This window comes from Aphelocoma coerulescens, chromosome 13 (genome assembly GCF_041296385.1).
Source record: "Aphelocoma coerulescens isolate FSJ_1873_10779 chromosome 13, UR_Acoe_1.0, whole genome shotgun sequence".
Classification (NCBI taxonomy): domain Eukaryota; kingdom Metazoa; phylum Chordata; class Aves; order Passeriformes; family Corvidae; genus Aphelocoma; species Aphelocoma coerulescens.
The window spans coordinates 7,214,245-7,233,832 of NC_091027.1; the positions used below are offsets into that span (position 1 = coordinate 7,214,245).

The following is a 19,588-nucleotide window of genomic DNA, read 5'->3' on the forward strand; positions in this document are numbered from 1 at the left end:
TAGCATCAACAACTATAGTTGGCCTAAGTGTGCTATTTTATGGCAATATCTTGTTTTTCCTGTGGGGAAAAGAAATGTACCCCATTAAGTGCTCGTGTTACAAGCCTGCACCCCAGGGGATAAATATTTCAAATATTAATGCTGAGTAATTTTTAAAAGGTTCTGCCTGCATTTTATTTTAAGCATTCTGCAAATTATTTAAGACTACTAAAACAAAATGCTATTTAGATCAACTCATCCAGTGATCAGTATGTGGTGATTTTAAAATCTTCTCTACCCAAGAGCATGGTCATGCGTCTGATGAGGCATTTGGTACAATAGGGAAATTGGAATCTGGTAGTGGCTGTGGATCTGCAGGTAGACAAGATGTACAATTTGCATAAACAGTGAGGGGAGCACTCTCAATATCCTTTCACTCCAATACAGTCACGTGTGTTGCAAATGAGTTACTCTTTTGGAAAAAGAAGTCAAACCTGACTTGCATTGAAGTTCTCAGCTATTAACATCAGCGGGGCCAGGGACTCCAGCCAGAACTTCTGTGATTTCCTTGATATCCCTCTTAGTACATCACTCTAACTTTTCCATATGTGTTCTCTGATTTATAACACAGCAATACTTTATTTCACTGTTGTAAAATTCTTTCATACACTCAACCCTGCCAAAAGCTTCATATGTTATTGATTAAACACATTCCCACTGTTCCAGGATCTCAGCTGCTCTGAGTCTGGTGGTAACTTTAGTGGAATGATGAGTGCAATGGTCGATTGTACAAGGAGGTGGGGAAATACGAGGCACCAGCACTTACTGCTGCTAATCAATAAACTCACCTTCAATTTGCAAAGTGGAGCTGCTTTTTCTGCCCGCCAGTGCAACATCTCTCCTGAGATGGGCTGAGCTTGTCCATCAGCTGCAAAGTGCTGGTGGCTCAGGGTCATTTGTGGGGGGGATAATGATGATGTTTGATTTTAGTAGTGTTGGGAGAAGGATTAACAAGAGTTTCATTTCGACTCCTTCACAGGCAATTACCGACAGCTGCTGCTAGAGAAAGGGCGTGATGATTAACACAGTGACCTTTGCAAGGATTGACTTCCCTTCTTGGAGGGATTCCTTTTGGATGGACTTGCGAGCCATTAGCACTAAGCACAGAGCAGGAGTCGTGGGGGCTTTGGGGTTTGGTGGAACAAGGTCTCTGTTTCACTATTAACTTAATTAGGTTATAATAGAAAGGGTTTTCCTGTTGGACTTCGAGGCATTTGCTCTGCTTCAGGGTTTTCTTCTTCTGTAAAGCTCCAGAGCTGGGCCTTGCCAGCGCCTGTGGGGACTTGGTCCTGCACGCTCCAGTCATCAGCTGTTCCTTTGGGATTGTTTTGGTTCATGAGATTTTACTCACTGGCTTTGCTGCTGCTTGTGAGAACAAAGTGAAAGGGAGAGAAATGCAGTCCAGAGGGTTTGGTGAGAGCCAAGCAAATCTGATTTGGGCTTTGAGAGCCAAATCTGATTTGGGCTTTTCCTGCATGCAGTGGTTCTCAATCCAGCGTGACAAGTGACATGGCCCATGGCATGGTCAGTGCCCGGAGCTGAGCCTGACCCCGGTGATGTGCAGACGAGGCTGCTGCAGATTCCTGCACATTCATGTTCAGAGCAGGAGAGCAACACCCTCTCCACTGCCAGCCTGTTCCTGCTGCCCTTAGGTGCATCCAAGAGCATTTTCCATGCCCGTGCCATGTAAGGAAAGTGCATCAGGCAAAAGCATCTCTTTTTAAACCATACAGAGGTTTGCTTGGTAGGATTGACCACATGTACAAGCTCAAATCCTTTTCTCTTCCCCTTTTCCCTGCTTCCTTTCTACCCCTTGCCCAGGTTTGCCTGTGTAATGTCCTCACTTAAAAATCCTGTCGAGCTGCAATTATTTCGAGGTTTAATGACCCGTGATTTCTGTAATGCTTTATTTTGTTCACTTTCAGCCCATTTTTATTCCCCAGTCAAATAAAAGGTATTAAAAAACCCACCAAGTACAAAGCCTTCACTTTCCATTTGAGAGAAAAATGCTTCGAAAGCTGTATTCGTGCTACACAGGTAAATAATTAGATTGCTAATGAATTAGCTTTGCTTTGAAGACAAAAGCTTCAGTGTTCCTAATTAGGTTGTGAGGAGAGACATAGAAATGCATGGTCTTTCTCCCAAGGAAAAGGGGAGAAAAAGGGGCTCCCAACCCAGCTGAGACCAGGGACCAGTGGCAGGATGGTGTTTTACCCCACCTTGGGCTCAGCACCTTCCAGCTCTTTGACATTGTTTAAATTCCTCAGTGAATTCATAGAAAAAATACACTTTATCTGTGCAACACATTTCCTTTTATCAGTTTCAAATTAATATTTGAATGCAATGGTTACTTACTGCTATGTAAGTAACCATTCTCCATTCTTCCAGGAGAATGGAAGCCTGTGGTATATTTTTATTATATCACTCTATTTTATATGCTTTTCATCATAAGCCCTATTATCATGCCCTTCCTAAGATTAATTATCTCACATATATTTTCTTTCCTCACAGAGCAGGGGTTTTTTTCAGGCCTTTGATCATTCTTATCACCCTCTCAAAAGCCCCTTTTAAGTCTGTATTAATACTCTTTTTCAGATGATGTGAAAACTATTCTGGGATTAGGCAGCATCATTTTAATAATGTTATAATCTTCATACTATTATTCCCCATCCTGTTCACTAACCACACTAACATCTTGTTTGCCTCCCTCCCTATCCCCCCTTTTTCCCTGGATTGCTGCTGCCTGCAGATTGGGCTGCAGACACTGATGCTCCGGCCTCCTCCCTAGTTGATATTGTTAATTAAGAACGATGTGAAAAATACCTTGATTTCCCCCCCCCAATTAAATTGCATCTATCAGTTTTGGTGTCGCTTTGCCATTTGGTTGACTTTTCTCTTGATGATTTGCTCCTTTTCTGGCTTTGACGAGCTTATCTCCATGTCCACTCCATATTTGGCTACTTCACAAATTCATCTCCTTCCCCAGATCCTCACTAAATCTATTAGCTGGTGAGTTTAATACCAATCCTTATGGCTTCCTCTGGATAGTTAACCTTTTGCTATGATGAAAATTCACTGCTTAATCCCATCTTTTTTCTCTTTAGATCAATGGCAGCATTTGCCCTCTTCCCCTTTCCTCCTTAGCTGTTTTGCAGCAAAATGAATTGCCATCTGATTTCTTCATCTTGTAAATCCCTTGAATGGGTTGATAAAATCCCAGGACAAATCAGAAGGACTGGTTCCTTTGTCAGAAGCTGATGGTGGTTTATGCCTGCCGGGAATTTCCTCTCCTGCCAGTGCTTTTGTTTGGCAGGTGAAGCCCAGGGGATTTGCAGTGATCTCGGAGCCCTTTGTATCCTTCACTGTGATTCACCCACGGAGCTGCCTGCAGAAAGAGATCCCAAACCTGCTCTGCAGGTACCCAAGAGCAGTCTGAAGGCTTCTGCTGCCTCCTCTGCCCTGATCCAAGGCGTTTCAGGCAGAGGTGATGGACATTGCCGTATGCATTCCTAATCTCTGAGTTTCTACATCCTTGCTTTAGAGCCTACATCACCCCTGGGGAGCCTTTGGATTTGGGCACAGGCACCCCTGTGACTTGCTCTCCTCCTTGGAATGGGGAATTGTAATGTTCACCATCTGTGTTGTGTTTCAGCATCCCCATAATGGGAAATCTACTCATCCCCATCTCTGAAAACTTACTGCTTAGGACTTTGGAAGCAAAACAAAAAGCTGATTTTTTGAAATATCTGTGTGCGTGCTGTCTGAACTGAATCTCCAATGCAAACAGTAGCTCATACTTTGGAATAACAAGGTGCAGGGGATATGAATTTTCCTCTCTTCTTCTGATGATGTATGTGCTGAGACAACATTAAACTCCAGCAAGGAGATGCACAACAGAAATATGATCAACACCTACTGCTGCAAAAATAGTGACTTAAAGGTGCCCATATTCCCTGGGGAGGGACAGTCAGTGGAGAGATGCATTGCATTTCTCTCATTACACGGAGCTGCTGAAGGTTGAAATGCTGTTAAATATACCACAAGCTCTTATTAAATGGCCATATTAAAGAAAACAACATACACACACACCAGACTGGAGCTGGGGAAAGCGCTTGCTTTATTTGAGGATCATTTTTTCAGACAGGCTGACTTTTAATAAGCCTCTTGCCCTGGCTGACGAGTTCTCTCAGCATGGCACTGGTGCCATGGGATGCTCAAACCCAGCAGCCAACCCAGGGGCAGCACAGGAGCCTCCACTGTGGGGGGATCTTTCCCACTGCCATAACCCACCTGGGCAACCAGTGCCTTTTACTGGGTTTGGAGGGTGGGTACTGGTTTTTCTAAGGTGCTGTAGACTCTGGTGCTCCAGAACAGCTCTTGAGCACAGGCTCCAAGTTGGAGCATAGTGGTGGCACTGAGGGGTGCATTGGGGTGGTGGGGCATCAAAATGCATTGTTCAGGATAGCACGTGCTGTAGGTTCTGACTGAGCTGAAATAAAGAGCAATTAAAGGGCAGAGAATGAACACAAGGAACTAAACCATGGCTGGTGGTTTTGACAGCTCTTTTGACCACCAGTGCCCATTATGCCCCATCCCTGGAAGTGTTCAAGGCCAGGTTGGATGGGCCTTGGAGCAACCTGTTCTAGTGGAAAATGTCCCTATCCGTGGCAGGGGAGTGGAACGAGATGAACTTTAAAGTTCTTTCCAACCCAAACCATTCTGTGACTGGTGTCTGGGCCTCCCCATCAGTGCCAGTGCCAGCACCACCTAACCCAGCCCAATTGCTTTGAGCTGGGAAGCCCAAATGCCACCCCTCTCCTTGCCTAGTCCCTGCCCTGCCTGAAGCTCTCCACACCTGTAGCTATTTTCCCAATAATAATCAGCTTTCTAGTGGTACTAAAGATTCTACTTTCTTACTTTTTGCCTTGGTGGTAAACCATAAATTATAACGTAATTTTTAAAACTTGGAAAACTTTCTTTAAAAACTTTTCTTGCTTTAAAAACCTTTTTTCTTTAAAAAATGGTGTAAAAACCTTCTAATAAAGAATCTTGGGGTGTATTTATAAGCAGCAGCTAGAAAATGTCTGCTTTGACTGAATATCCAGGTGGTTTGGGACACAGTGGAGACGTAAATGTCGCATAATGTTTACTGAATAGAGCATCCGTGTTTGCTGTGTGGTGATGGCACTGCTGAAACACTCACACTTTCTGTGCAGATGAATCAGCCCCCAACAGGGTAATTGCAACTGCTGGAGCCTTTTGGGAGGCCCACCCTGCCAGATACCACCCACTCCCCAAACTCTACCCTTGACAGTGTTTGAATTGTTGCTCAGTGTGTCTTGGTGCTCAGTTCCTCAATGCAAATCAGGTTCTCAGTGGCTGCATATATCCCACGCTGCCAAAATATTTATGATTTTAAAAGATGAGTCTGAAACTGGGAGCAGTGACCTGCTGGCTCACAGAAGGGAAGGTGATGTGTCTCTCAGCTTTCTCATCTCACAGGAGCACCATTCATGGTTTTTTTTAGATTTGAAGGAAAAGACCTGCTCAGTCTTCATCCTGCCTTTGGTGGGGGGATGGGGAGGGACTCATATTTGGGCATTCTGGATGCTAAACAATCCTGTCTTTTTCTTACTGCTACTTAAGAGTCTATTTGCAGTGGTTTTTGGGGGGATGATTTGGGGATTTGGTTATGGTAAGTCTCTAGAGCTGGTTTCTACCTTTTAAAGCGAAATAAGCAAAGTGCAACATTCTGCTTTTAACAGTATAAACAGGTTATTGTGAAGTTGCTGCAATCCCTGTGTACCTGTGTGCAAAGTGCCTCATACCTGTGTGCTGCACCAGCCATCAGATTTCCATGTAAAGCAGGACTGTTCCTTTTTTGCATCTCAGCAGCTGAATTTAATTCACGGATACAGCACAGTAACTCCTTCTATCCATTTTAATGGTCCAGTGAAATTCTGTTAGCAAGAGACCTAATGAATGTTGCGATTCAATCAGGGCAATCTAGAGTGTAATACGTGGAGCAATGCCAGCATTATATAAATCATTAAACATCAAAATGTAAGAAAAAAATAAAATTCCCTAATCATCATCTAACTCCAGGAGCTGCTGGGAATGGCTGGGGCTGGAGGCAGCTGGGGCCAGCACAGGTGCCTGGCTGGGATGGGGACAGTGGCTCACCAGCCTGGTTCCTGTTCTTCCCCGTTAGCATTTTTTGGATAACACAGATGCTCTAGCATGAAGAGGTGGTTGTTCGTGTGCTCTGCAGTCCCCCCAGGCCCTTGCAAGTGCTAGAGGGGGAAGCATTTATTTCTTAAAGAGGTGCTTTAAATATGCCTAAAATGCCTAAAATGAGGGAGAACAGTCATTACAGAGACATTTTCTGTAGGCAGATGAATTTTCTGCTCCAAGTTCATTTACGTTGTAAGGGAAGCACACTTCTTCTTGCTCTTTTGGTTTTGGGAGTTTGTGCAACAGCGGTCAAAAGGTGCAGTAATGCTCTTGAAGCCAAGATTTTACAGAGATAAACAGTTTAGAGGTTTGAGGATTGTTTTTAGCTTTTAAACCAAGTCTCTTGAAAGTCTTCCTAATGAGGAGCAAGTCCAGCTAGCAAAGACTGTGTGTTTGCTTTTGAAAAGATTGAATTGGAGGGAAATCTCTGGTGCTGGCCATGGGTCCACTCTTCTGGGAGAGGTTATCAGCAGAGAATAAAACCAAAAGTAATTGGAGCTGAAATACGGATGTGTTTAAAATGCACTGCAGACTCCCTGGGAGGTTGGAGTGTGATTGAAAAGACAAATGCAAAATACAGAATTATAAAATTCCTGACTATATATATATATATATGGATGTATGTATATGTGGATGACTGGGTGAGATTTCAGGGTGGGGGTTTTATTGGCACTGATCTGATTTTGTGTCTGTCTGCTGGTTTAGGATCAGATTATTTTGCTTTCACTCAAAAACTGAAAATGGATGTGGATGCAGTTGTCCCAGCCCTCACCTCTGCTAGCAAACATAGTTTGCACTTAAGAGTCACTTGAATAAGAATGAAGCCACAGAATTCTCCATAATGGAGGAGTGCTTTTTATTAAGGGGGTGCTGTCTTAGATGGATAAATCCTTTGGGAAGGCTGCAGGAGCTTAGCTCTGTGGGGCACCCACAGGCTCCTGAGGAGCAGCCCATGAGCCCCACCAGCTTGTGCCCATCCCTTGCACACTACTGCATCCCAACTGCTGGGAGGTCACAGAATGTTCTGGCTTGGACGGCACCCACTAAGATCATCAAAGTCCAACTCCTGAAAGGGCCTGTTCAATCTGTCCCTGCCTTTTGCTTCCCTAGTGGTTTGTGTTGTTGCTCAGCAAACCCAGCCCAGGGTTCTCAGCTGAAAACACAAAGCCTGGCAGCTGTGTCTGGGCACAGCTGTGTGGGGGGACATCGGTCAGTGAGTGATGCTCAGCCGGACACTTCCTATGGCCACTGTCCCTCAGCCTTGGGCTTCTCCCCCCTCCAGGGATCCCCCCTCAGAGCTGCTCCAGTGGGCATAGCATGGACAGATGGTGACTAGCACTCAGCTGTGCCCAGCGCTGCTTCCCTGCCCTGCTGAGCACCAGCTTGTATGAGGATGCCTGATTCCCACTTGGAGCCTCACAGCCAGCCTGCTTCTAAAAACAGATTGTGAAAAACCATTGAGTGCAAGTATGGGCCCTGACAAGGTGAGAAATGGGTTCTTTGCACATGTGTGCTGCAAGTTTGAGAGGTTTTTGGTCTCCCAGGTCAGTCCTGCAGCCTGTCACCTAACGTTGACTTTCTTTCTTTCTTAAACCAGTATATTTTAAGCCCAAAGCAATGTGTTATCTCTCAAGAAAAAAATAAGCTTAATCTTTTTTTTTTTTCGATACAGCTAGGAGTTTTTGTCCTGCAGTGCTTGAGTCTGGGGATATTTTAAGAGCTCTGTTATCTTGTGCTGGGAGGGAGTACAATAAATATGTAGATAGGGAGTGCTGCTGCTTTGAAAGGTAAGTAAAGGGTCTGTGCTGAACTGACACTAGCTGAAAAATTTGTTCAGCCTAATTAGCAGCAAATCACTTCTGTGTCCAACCTTGCTTGTGGAGATGGGAGCCAATCCACCCCCTCCCCCCCTTATCCTCTGCTGCCCTTCATGGGTTTTCAGAGCCCTCCCTGGCTGAGTGGTGAGGGTTTTTGTGAGGACACAGATCTGCAGCCATGTGTCATTGGGCCGACAAGTGCAAAATTACTGGAAATTCATGGGAAACTGTACACCCATCTCGGGCTTTGTCTAGGATTGTTCAGGCTGTCATTGGAACCAGTCACAATCGATCAGCTTTTAAATTTCATGAAATTTTAATTAAAGAATGGAAAGCCTACGAAGACATCATATGACAAGAGCACTGGAAACAAATACCATTTCACTTCCAACCATTAACCAGAAAAGCAGCAAATGGTTGACTGCACATCGCCATTGCCGTCTAAGGAAAGTACAGCTCTTGGCTTCGGCGGGCAGGTCATTAGTGACTGAATAATCAGTGACATTTCCCTTCTAAATCTGACACAAATGAAGTGCAGTGCTCTGGAAAAAGCCATTAAGTGCAAAGCCTCGCCTTTACTCTGCTCCAGGTATTGCAGAACAAGATCTAATGGCAGCCTTTAGCTGTGATTTAGCTTTGATAGCATCCACGGGATAGTGACCTCCCAGGATGCCAAGAGCCAAGTGCTTCCAGCCTTGCACAAGCCATCATGTTGTGCAAAAACAGAAAGTGAGTCTTGTTCCTTGCTGGTGTTCCCAGATGCAGCCAGTAAAAGATACAAGTAGGAAAACCTGTAATGTGGAGTACTGGAAAGCTGAACAGTGTATTCTTATGCCTGAGAGGTACCAGCAGGTAAAGATCTCACTCATCATGGGATGAGTTTTTAGAGCCTAACATCCTCCTGTGAATTCCCGTGGCAGCTCTCAAAGCTGGGTGTTAACCTGTTTTTCTGCACATTTGAAAATGTTTTCTCGATGGGAGTGGAAAATGAGCAGCACTACACAGGAAAAAGGAAGGACTGGTCTTGTTTATGTCTGTCCCTTGAATTTCTCTGAATAACGTGTTGTAAGATGGATGGAATCATCAAATGGGTGTAACTTCCTCTGCTCCCTCCCCGTGTGCTGTGGCTTTGAAAATAATGTCAAAAGGTTAATAGGAGCCAGACTGCGTTGGGGGCGTCCCTTGTGTGAAGCAGTGAGTCTTTAAGGAGGTTTTTCTTGGGGGAAAGACTGAGTAGGGGAAACTTTTCCTAGGCAAAAGCATTACCAGTAGCTGGACTGGGAAGCACTGTTGTCTTGGAAACTCTGTGCATTGAAGCTGGATATGTCTGATCTTCAAAATTCCTTTTTCTTCATGGACCCCAAAATAGAAGTTTTCAATGCAGTCAGGATATCTTTTTCAATTGCTTTGATTTATATTTAGCCCTGCATTGGGAAGTTCCAGTGCAGTATTTTTGATCATTAGCTCTCCTAGTCGTGTTTGGGTTAAGAGTCTACTATTCAGTGGATAAATCTGTTTTGGGTATAGTCCTGTGAGCTATAGTCTTACTGAAAACACATGAATGACCACAGATAAAAGTGTATTTTTAATGAGCAGTTTCATTAATAATGGGGAAAAAAAAGTCCCGGGAAGGTTCGTTAGTGGCTCACTGATTTCACTCCCAGCTGTTGTAGTTAGTTCTGACTGAAAGCTCTTGATAGTTTTATTGCTCTGTTTACAGAGCATGGGATAAGATGTTGTTTCAAAACAAAAGGCTTTGTTACCCTATCAGAAGGTTTTTTAATATATTTATTACATTTATGATGCATCCTAAAGGTGTGTATCCAAACACTTGAATTTATATAAACAACCAGGCAGCTATTGCCATGTGATTTTCTTTATCCTGACATGCTTTGCAGAGGTTAGATTCCCAAAATCTCTTTTGACTGTTAAAATTTGGGGCTCTCTTTTCATCACTCAGGATCCCCTGGGAGATGGTTGTATTTATGTGGAGCTGGGGAATGCTCTGGAGCAAAAGTCTGATAAGGAGCAAGGGGGGCTGGGAGCTCATCCTGGAGAAAAGAATAGATTGGATATTAGGAAAAAGTTATTTAGGAGAAGTCTGCCAAGCACTGACACAAGCTGCCCAGGGAAGTGGTGGAATCGCCATCCCTCAAGAGATTTAAAAGATGTGTAGATGTGGCACTTGGGGACATGGCTTAGTGGTGAACTTGGCATTGCTGGGTTAAAAGCTGGACTTGATGATCTAAGAGGCTTTTTCCAGCCCAAACTGTTCTATCATTCTATTTCTACATGACCCAGAAACCCCAGTTGAAAGAAAAAACGGAAGTAGCTTTATTACTGTAGTTCTGCAACTTACACTGCGCTCCCTGTGCCCCTTTTGCCAATGGGTGCATGTTGGACCACAGCTCCCTAAATCCATAATTTAAGGATTGAGGAGGTAAGGGAGGCATGAGTGAAACCCTTCCTAGCACAGAGGACAAAGGTTCTCTCTCTTCTCCACCTGCAGGTGACGTTGTGGACATCTACCAGCGGGAGTTCCTCGCGCTCCGGGACCGGCTGCACGCAGCCGAGCAGGAGAGCCTGAAGCGCTCCAAGGAGCTCAACCTGGTCCTGGAGGAGATCAAGAGAGCGCTGTCGGAGAAGCAGGCGCTGCGGGATATAAACCGCACCTGGAGCAGCTTATCTGGTGAATAAACAGACCTTGAGGATCTGGGGCTGTTCTGAAGCTGTTGCTAATGAGGAGGTAGAGAGGTGTGTGCGTGTGTGTGCAGGGCTGCGGACAGGACCTGCTCTTCTCTCCCCCGGTGCGAGCAAACTGTGGAATTCAGAGGGACTTGGGAGCTCTTAAACTGCTGTTTAATTAGAGGTGCATATGCATCATTAAACACGGATTTGCCTCTGCCGAGGATATTTGCCAATTTGCTTGCTTGCAAGCTTTTTTTCTCCTTTGCAAGTCATACAAACCGTTTCCTATGGCTGTATTCAATCCATATGGAAAATGGGTATCCAAAGAGAGGGGGGAGGAAGGAGTTAGGCTGGCTGAGCACCCCTCCCCAATTTATTTGTTTTTTTGGTTTTTTTTAAGTTGCTCGGTTGAAGAAAATTGGATCTCTACAGAAAGATCTGATTTGACCTTCATTTTATCTTCATTCTCCCCTCTCCTTCCCAAATATTTTGGGACTTCTTTAAGGCCCTCCTGGCTCCTGCTGAACTTTAATTGGGTTTGTGGTAGCATGTTAAAGGTTGGCCTGATTCTTTATAACCCAGCAGTAGTCTCGGGTGGCCAGGCTGCTGTAAAAAGGCTTTTTGCCTTGCAGTCTCTTCCTACCTACCGTGCCTTGCAATTGATTCCCTTTTCCTTTTTAAGACGAAACCAAGTTAAAACTGTGGAATATCACCAACAAGAATGTGCTGCACCTTCCCACCATCTTCCATCATTTGCCACATTTGCTGTCAAAGGAGAACAGTCTGCAGCCAGCCGTGCATGTGGGACAGGGGCGCACTGGAGGTAAATGGGAATTAGTGCTGCTTCTGGTGCTCTTCCTCACCTTGGTGCCTGTCCCTCCCCTTTCCTCCGGGCCTGGCTGTGGCACAGATATGAGCAGGACTGGAGGAAGGGCTGCATGCGTCATGCAAGCTTCCTTGGTTATCGTGACATGTGGGGTGGGTGAGCCATGTCACGCCTGCAAGTCTTCAGGGGAGTGCTGTCTGTGCTCTTGACTGGCCCTAAAATGTTCTCAGTGCTTCTGCCAGATGTTGTTTGCTGCTTTCCATATCCAGAGTGCTCTAGACTTTGCCTGGAAGGGCTTCAGATGAAAGCATAGTTTGTAGGGTGCTTCATGGAGACTGTAACCCATCTAAGGAGACAAATCCCATTGGGGACGGGACTTTGGTTACTTGATGATTCCCCCCCTGCTCCCAAATCCCAACCCAACACCAAAGACCTGACTTGCACCTCCTAAACTGGAGTGCTTTTGGCCATGGGAGGGATTTGGAGAACAAGAGGTGGTCTTGAAGTTGCTGTTCACAGGTTGAAAAGGCCCCTGGGAGGGGGAGGGATTTTGGGTGTTTTCTTAGAGATCATTCCTTCAGGGAGAAAAACAGAGCATATCTGACTGCCCATGGGTGCCCTGCCAGCCTGGCATATTGAGGTGCTCTGCTGGTTGGCACTGGGCTGAGGACAGGAGTGTGTGAATCCTGCGTAGCCCAGGAACCCACCAACCTGCTGCTCTCCGCTGGTTTTTAATGGGAGCCTGGCACTGACCAGGTGAACCATGGGAGCAGAGCAAAGTGTCTTGCCCAACACAGCCCCCTCTCTAAAATCTCTTTGTGGCCCTGGGCAGTGTCCGTCGTGATGGGAATCCCCAGCGTGAAGCGGGAGGTGCATTCCTACCTCACCGACACCCTCAACTCCCTCATCTCAGAGCTCACGCAGCAGGAGAAGGAGGACTCCGTCATCGTTGTCCTCATTGCCGAGGTAAGACAGAGCTTTGCCAGTTTGCCCCGTTTTCCCTGGCCTCCATCCCTCTGTCTGCCAGGCTCGGTGCCAAACAGGACGCTGCCCACCCGGACTCCAGCTCTGCCACTTGCTGGGTAGATAAGCCTGGCCTTGGGCTGCCGTCCAGCGGGATCAGCAGGTTTGTCTTGCCCGAAATGAAACACCGGTTGGACCAGAGAGGGTCAGGATGTGAGCAGGCAAACATGGCCCATTGGCAGCTGCCAGTGTGGCACAGATCACCTAAATCATGATGCCTCCTGCGGGGTGCTTGAATGGATATTCACAAAATGAGCTGGAGCAGCCCCACGACCACGTCTAGGAGAGCAGATCCATTTCTCCACATACCTGTAAGACGTCACTAAACCCTTCTTGAAACCCAGGAGTCAATGATTCGGGGTTCAGACTAATATGCCTCTTTGTACCAGTGTCCGGAGCCCAGAATCAGTTGCTGAATCCAAGGGCTAAAAAGCCTTGATACATTAATCCTCAAGAGCTGCTTTTATCTATGGGTTTAGATGGTTATTTTTCTCCATGGCTTTCCTCTCAGGATTATTTTCTTGAGCCTGAAGTGCATTTGTCTTAGTTTCCAGAAATCCAGTGAGAAAGATAAACCTCAGTAGCCTGTTACTGGGAGCAGAACAAAGATGAATGTCTGGGTTTGCTGCCTGTTTACCCATAATTTGACATTTTGAGTAGCATTTGGCTTTCAGGGCTCTGGCTGGTATTTTGTACAGGGAGGAGGTGTGCACAGATGGGTGCAGCCCAAAGGGCCCAGGACAATGTTTGGTCCTGGCCATCATTTGGCTCCCTTGGAGCCAGGACAAGTTTGGTGACTGTGCAGTGGGTAAGTTGAAGCCTGAGAGGTTTTAAGCAACTTGACCCAGACCAGCTCCTGTTTTGGTCTGCAGTAATATTATTTTAGTTGACTTGAAAGTAAGGTGCATGCTGTGATGGCAGCTCCTGTGATGACGAGGAAAGTGACCAACAAATAAATTAATTCTGATCCTGTGAAGTGCAGGAGCACACCCACCACATCCCAGTAACAGCCATTGCAGTTGTTGCAGATCCCTCTGGCCAAGTTTGGTCTTGGAGCTGCACAACATCCTTCTGTGCAAGTGTCTACCACTGCTGTGCCTTGCTCTGCCTCTTCCCAAAGTGTTTCTCCATGTACCTGCACTTGTTAGAGCTCCCTGGGCATGGGATAAAGAGTAAGTAGTGGAGAGGGTGGTATGAACATGAAGCAAATGCTGAGTAATTTCAAGACTCAGCACAAGTGCAGCAACTGAATGTCCTTTCTGGGATAGGGACTTCTCATTCCCAGGTGTCACTGCTGGCCACTGCAGGTGTCATCCACAGTGGCTGGGCTGCCAGGGAGAGGAGGGGGTTCCTCAGCTGAGGGGAGCCCTGGGGGGAGATGGCTGGCTCGGCTGTCACCAGCCCACTGTTTCAGACACTTGGAATGGAGCTGCATGGTTCCTGCCAAAGCCAGGAACATCTTTCCTGCTTTTGTTTTCCCCATTGCTGTTTTCTTGGCATGCTGAAGTAAGAAATCAGTCCAGCACTGGGACTCTGAGCCCTGTGTAAGAAAGGGACCTTTTCCTCTCGAGAAAACCCTTCCTTGTCTCCGTGCCAGCACAGAAGTGCTGTGCTCAGCCTGTGACACACATCCCGGTGTCTGATTCTCACCTCGCCCAGCACCGAGTGCAGCAGCAGCTGGTCCTGGCTTCTGCAATGCTGCATCAGCAGATCCACCCGGGATGTGCGGCCTCATGATCCGTATGGCTGCCCAAAACAATGCCACCACCAGGAAACAGGAACAGTTTTTGCTTGTGGGTCTCCTGCCCTTTGTTCTGGGGGGGGGGGGGGGGGGGGGTGTTTCCTATCACTCTGCAGATGGTTTCTGTCCAGTGCCTGTCCCTGTGTTTGCACTTATCTCACCTGCAGACAGCAGCGAGCGGCGCTGATGACCTTTGTCTCCCAAATGTTATGGGTTGCCACGTTGATTGTGGGAACAAACTGGGGCTTTAGGAAGAAAAGTGTCAAAATGAACCTGAAATGAAAAACTTATAAATAGACCCCTCTTTTTCACCAAAGGGTACAGAGTATTCGCTGCCAAGAGTATTCACTTGGATGCAGGCCAGTGTGTGTAGGGAAAAAATAAATAGCCCAGAGGTTAAAACTCGTGGAAACAATTGGTGCTGGCAGGGGCAGAAGTGCCAGGAGAGCACATGGGGAAGATGTGCAGGATCTTGTGTCCTTTGGGATGGATTTTGGTGTGTGATGCCTTTGGTTAACACTGACCACAGAGGAGGGCTCCTGGGAGCCTGTCAGCATAGGAGAGCAGTAAAGCTGGATAAAAGGACATGAAGGTGAATGAAGATGATACAGATGTGCTGACAGTACCCTGGGGTGTGTTGAAGAAGATTTCTGAGCCATGGGGGACAGAAGCTGAGGCTGAAGGCTCTAACACTGCTTTTCTTTTGTTTTCAGACGGATCCGCAGTACACAGCCGGAGTGGCAGAAAATATCAAAAACTTGTAAGCACTTCCAAATGGCTTCAGTGTACGGCCTGTGCCTGCAGCAAGGCCGGGGAACGGCTTCATTAAGGAGAAAATGCACACTTTTCTGCTTCCCTTTTGTATTTTATTGTTGCTTGGGGATTTTTCCTCTTTTTAAACTCTGTGCCGTCTTTGCTAATGCCACTTCCACTTTCTACTTGTTCTAAAATGTGTCCCATATGAAGCTTCCAGGAGGCTGCTTTCTGCTCACAGTATTTAACACACATGGTCGTTTCGTTCTGTTTTGCTCCTTCTGTCCTGGGGCATTGTGAGGAGATGGATTGTTTAGATTTCCAGCGATCCTGGCAGTTGTTTCAGTGTCTACTACAGCCCTGTATTTGCTCTGTGCAGTCTGGGCAGTGTAGTAAGCACATACAAATGCTCCTGCCTTATTTTGCTTTAAAATCCATGATCCATCTTTCTTCCTGCTCCAGCCTGTTTGTTTTCCCCTTGTTCCAGGCTCTAGTTACATTTGTCTCTCGTGCTGGCTGCTATTTATGTCCTGCAGCCTCAGTGGCTTTTGCAGCTTCATCTGTGGCTGTTTAAGCAGAAGCTGGTGATGGATTATTAACCATGGGCCGGTCCTGGCGTTAACGGCACCAGAGCTTGGGGGCAAAGGGAAAAGGTGGTGAGAGAAGGGACAGTGACTCCCGTCCAGCTCCTGCGATTGCTCCTTTCCAAAGGATGGCAGTCGCTGTACAAAGGAGAAGGGAAAGGGCAGCACATCCTCCCAGCACCCCTTGTCCCCGAGCCAATGATGGGAGAGGGGCTGGGACGTGCGTGGGGAGGGTTGTGTTCCCGGGCACTTGCAGAAGAGCTGAAACAGAGCCCTCCATCTTGCTGTGCAGGAGCTGGCAGGGCTCCCCTCCTTGTGCCTGCTGGCAGGAGGATGCACTTATCGGGGGATAATGGACTGATTGTCCAATGGATCCTGATGAAATTACCGGGCTCTGCTGCAGAGTGCCTCTGCGTAGAAGTCCTGAAACTTTAATTGACTTAATGATTTGATTTCTCATCATCCCCCTCTCCAGTGCCTCCTGCCCCTCCCCGAGTCACTGAAATTATTTTTCTTCCAAATTGAATTGAGGTGGTGTGGGGCCAGGACAGGCTGGGCTTCTCTCGCAGGAGGGAGAAAGCTGTTGCTGCTTCAGCGCAGTGTTTTGTCAGCTCAGTGAGAAGCTGCTGTTTCACTGCTGCCTGAAGAAGGGAAGATTTGAAAATGTTAGCTGAAAGACCTGCCAGTCCCAAGGAAGGCATGAGGAAGGGAACAAGAAGTGAGAAGTTTTTGGCAGTCTCACTGCTTTGTCTCCCTCTGCCCCATCTCCCGTCCTCCAGGCTCTGCACAAACAAAGGAAACAGCCTTGCACCAACTGTTCTCAAAAAGGCAGTATAAAAATAACTGGTTTTCCTGCTTACCTCTCACAGTTAGAGCAGTCCTGGGGTATTGCTTGCAAGGCTGATGTAGGTGCCTACTTTTCAGATGGGTGACATTATTTTCTGTTTGAGTTTGACTCTTTAAAGGTTTCTTAGCTGCATTATAGGAAAAGTAGATGCTGATTTTATCAGCATAAGAGAACTAGGTAGACTTCCTGCTGGCTCTCTGAACTGCAGCACAGCAGTGTTTTAAGCAACTTAGCAGAAATGTATAGCAAAACCTCGGCAAGATTAATTTAATTACTGATGCCTTTGGAAAATCTTGAAATGCATGTAAGGCCAAGTCCTTTCTTTTCTGAACCAGCTTGCAGGTCATTTAAGCCTATAAAGAGTACATGGTGCTCAGGGCTGTCTTTAAAGCTGACCCATGTATGTGCAGAAGGGAGGAGGATGCTGGGGGGGAGCATGTGCATGTGGGGCTCTTAGAGACTGTGGGAGGGAGAAGACAGCTTAAAAACTCCTTGTCAATCCCTGCTGATGTCTTCTGATGAGGCCTGGAAGTGCACTAGATACCAGGGAAGTTATACCTTAGAGGCTGTGCTGTTTGTTTGGTTGTGTGGCTCAGTGTTTACCCAGTGATTTGGTCTACGAAATGCTGCATCAGACGTGGAGGTATTTGTTTACTGCTGCTTTTCTCCCTCAGATTCCCAAAGGAAATACACTCAGGTCTCCTGGAGGTAATTTCCCCATCTCCACATTTCTATCCTGATTTCTCCCACCTGCGGGAATCCTTTGGGGACCCCAAGGAAAGAGTCAGGTAAGAACAGATGAGCTTATAAACAAGCAAGCCCTGAATTTAAGAAACTGTAGCAAGTTCCTCACTGACTCCAGCAGGGAAAGCTCTTTTGCAGGACCAGGCGAGGACTTTAAACTTGGATTACCCAAAAGTTGGAAGGACATGATTTGGTGACAGGAGGTGAACTGGCCCCAGCTTTGCCAGGCTTGCCTCATGCTGTGGTGTTTCCATCACCAAGTGAGGGGCTCATTTTAACCCAAATTACCTTCATTTTGGAAGTCCTTGAGGTTTCCAGTAACTCTTAGCTGACCAGGGACCAAAGGGAGAGGCCATATGCCATCCCCTCTGCCTCCCAGAGCTGTGTCACCTTCCCATCTCAAACCCAGCCTTGGCAGGCTCCCCAGAGCAGCCGTTGTCCCAGGAGAGACTGGTGCTCCCATTGTCTTTGTCTCTTGCAGGTGGAGGACAAAGCAGAACCTGGACTACTGCTTTTTAATGATGTATGCCCAGTCCAAAGGCATTTATTATGTGCAGGTGGGTTTGGTGCTGGTGCTGGAGGGAAGATGGATGTACCTGTGAGTTCGCTGTACTGGCTCATGCCAGCTGAGAGAGAATAAAGAGCACATCCAATTGTGTGATGAAGCAGAGTGGGAGCAGGTTTTAACCACATAGGTTCAAAAGCTGGGTTTCTAAAATACTTTTAAACTTGGAAGCTTCCCACTTAGGAAAGGCAGAAATCCTTGTTTCTCTTACCTGTTAGATTGAGTGAGAAAAATCTGCTTGGAGCACCTTCCAGAATAAGCTGGGTCTGTGCTAAACCTTTCCTCTGGTCTATGGTGTGATTGCTCTGCATAGAGAGACTGTTGCTGGGACCTGGATGGGACATTGGCACTGTGTCCTTTTGTCTTGCAGCTGGAGGATGATATTGTGGCCAAACCAAACTATCTCAGCACAATGAAGAACTTTGCCTTGCAGCAGCCCTCCGAGGAGTGGATGATCCTGGAGTTCTCTCAGCTGGGGTTCATTGGTAATGTTCTCCCCTGCTCACCCCAGTCCTATCAGGAACAAGGCACAAGAGCCTACTGGCTCTTGCCAGCACTACATTGTTGGCCCAAGAAACTGTCCCCTCAAGATGGTAAAATACTTGGACTTGATCCCTCCCTATTTTTGCAATGACCCTTGTGTTTGCACAGCAGAGAAAGATCCTCACAGCTGGTACTGCTGATGCTCACTTTTAATAAAAATAAACCTGGTGAGTGGCCCAGCCAACAGCCAAACAGCTTAGATATGACCAGTAGCTTTTAGGCTGGATGGGATCTGGATTTGCCTAAGAGTGTGCAAAAGGAAGTTTACATCAGCCCAGAACTATTTTGGGAACGGCAGTACATGGTTGCAGTAGCAGCTTGATCTGTTATTTTGGATACTAGTTTGACTGGCTTAAAACTTGTCGTTTTCGGGGCAGGAAATGGTCTGTCCTGCAGCTGGCTGTATATTTTTCATCCTTGTTTCTCTTTACTGAATGGGAGAGTTTTAGACCTTTGGTACTGTTGTGACCTGTGAGACTGTAATGCTCTCTAATTCTGCGCCGAATATTAAATCCGGAAGTGCATGAGCAGTGTCAGCAGTGCTGGTCCGTAAACCGGAGCCACGTGTTGTTTCCTTTACGTAGAGAGATGGACACATCTAACCTCCATAGCCCAGTCTCCCAAGTTTTTCTTTCCCAGCTCTGATTCTTGACCATTTTATACCATAGCTCCTCTCTCTCTATCTTCTTCTCTCTTTCTTTGTGCTGTAGGAAAAATGTTCAAGTCTCTGGATCTGAGCTTGATTGTGGAGTTCATCCTGATGTTCTATAAGGACAAACCCATTGACTGGCTGCTGGATCACATCCTCTGGGTGAAAGTCTGCAACCCTGAGAAAGATGCAGTATGTAAACAGTCTCTGTTGAAGGGAAATGCTCTGTTGTTGTGTGGGCAAATATATGCTTGGCTGTGCCTCCAGAGGATCTTTTCTGTGAGCTCTGGTGTTAACTGACTTTGCACTGTGCCGTGCCATCCCTGTGGAGCATGCCGCGGGGTGTCCTTGTAGATTGTGTAAGTGGAGACCTGGGAGTTCAGGCTTTTGTTGTCTGCAGCTGCCAGAAAAGGCATTATTTCTGCATCTAAGCACTAATAGGGTATTTCTCCTCCAGTCCTCGAGGACAGGAGTCATTCCCCATTCTTCTGTATTGTTTTGCATTCCGGTGTGCTTCTCTCCCTGAAGCCATTTC

At 46.6% G+C, this 19,588-nt stretch overlaps 1 protein-coding gene across 1 annotated transcript in view; it reads left to right on the forward strand.

The window, feature by feature from the left end:
• Window positions 1-19,588, forward strand: part of MGAT4B (alpha-1,3-mannosyl-glycoprotein 4-beta-N-acetylglucosaminyltransferase B) — a 51,290-nt gene that overhangs the window by 24,927 nt on the left and 6,775 nt on the right. The window contains exons 2-9 of the mRNA XM_069028604.1: window positions 10,600-10,779; window positions 11,461-11,601; window positions 12,437-12,570; window positions 15,082-15,128; window positions 17,227-17,340; window positions 17,778-17,853; window positions 18,232-18,346; window positions 19,115-19,245. Coding sequence (XP_068884705.1) covers window positions 10,600-10,779; window positions 11,461-11,601; window positions 12,437-12,570; window positions 15,082-15,128; window positions 17,227-17,340; window positions 17,778-17,853; window positions 18,232-18,346; window positions 19,115-19,245 — 938 coding nt within the window. The remainder of the gene's footprint in view (window positions 1-10,599; window positions 10,780-11,460; window positions 11,602-12,436; window positions 12,571-15,081; window positions 15,129-17,226; window positions 17,341-17,777; window positions 17,854-18,231; window positions 18,347-19,114; window positions 19,246-19,588) is intronic.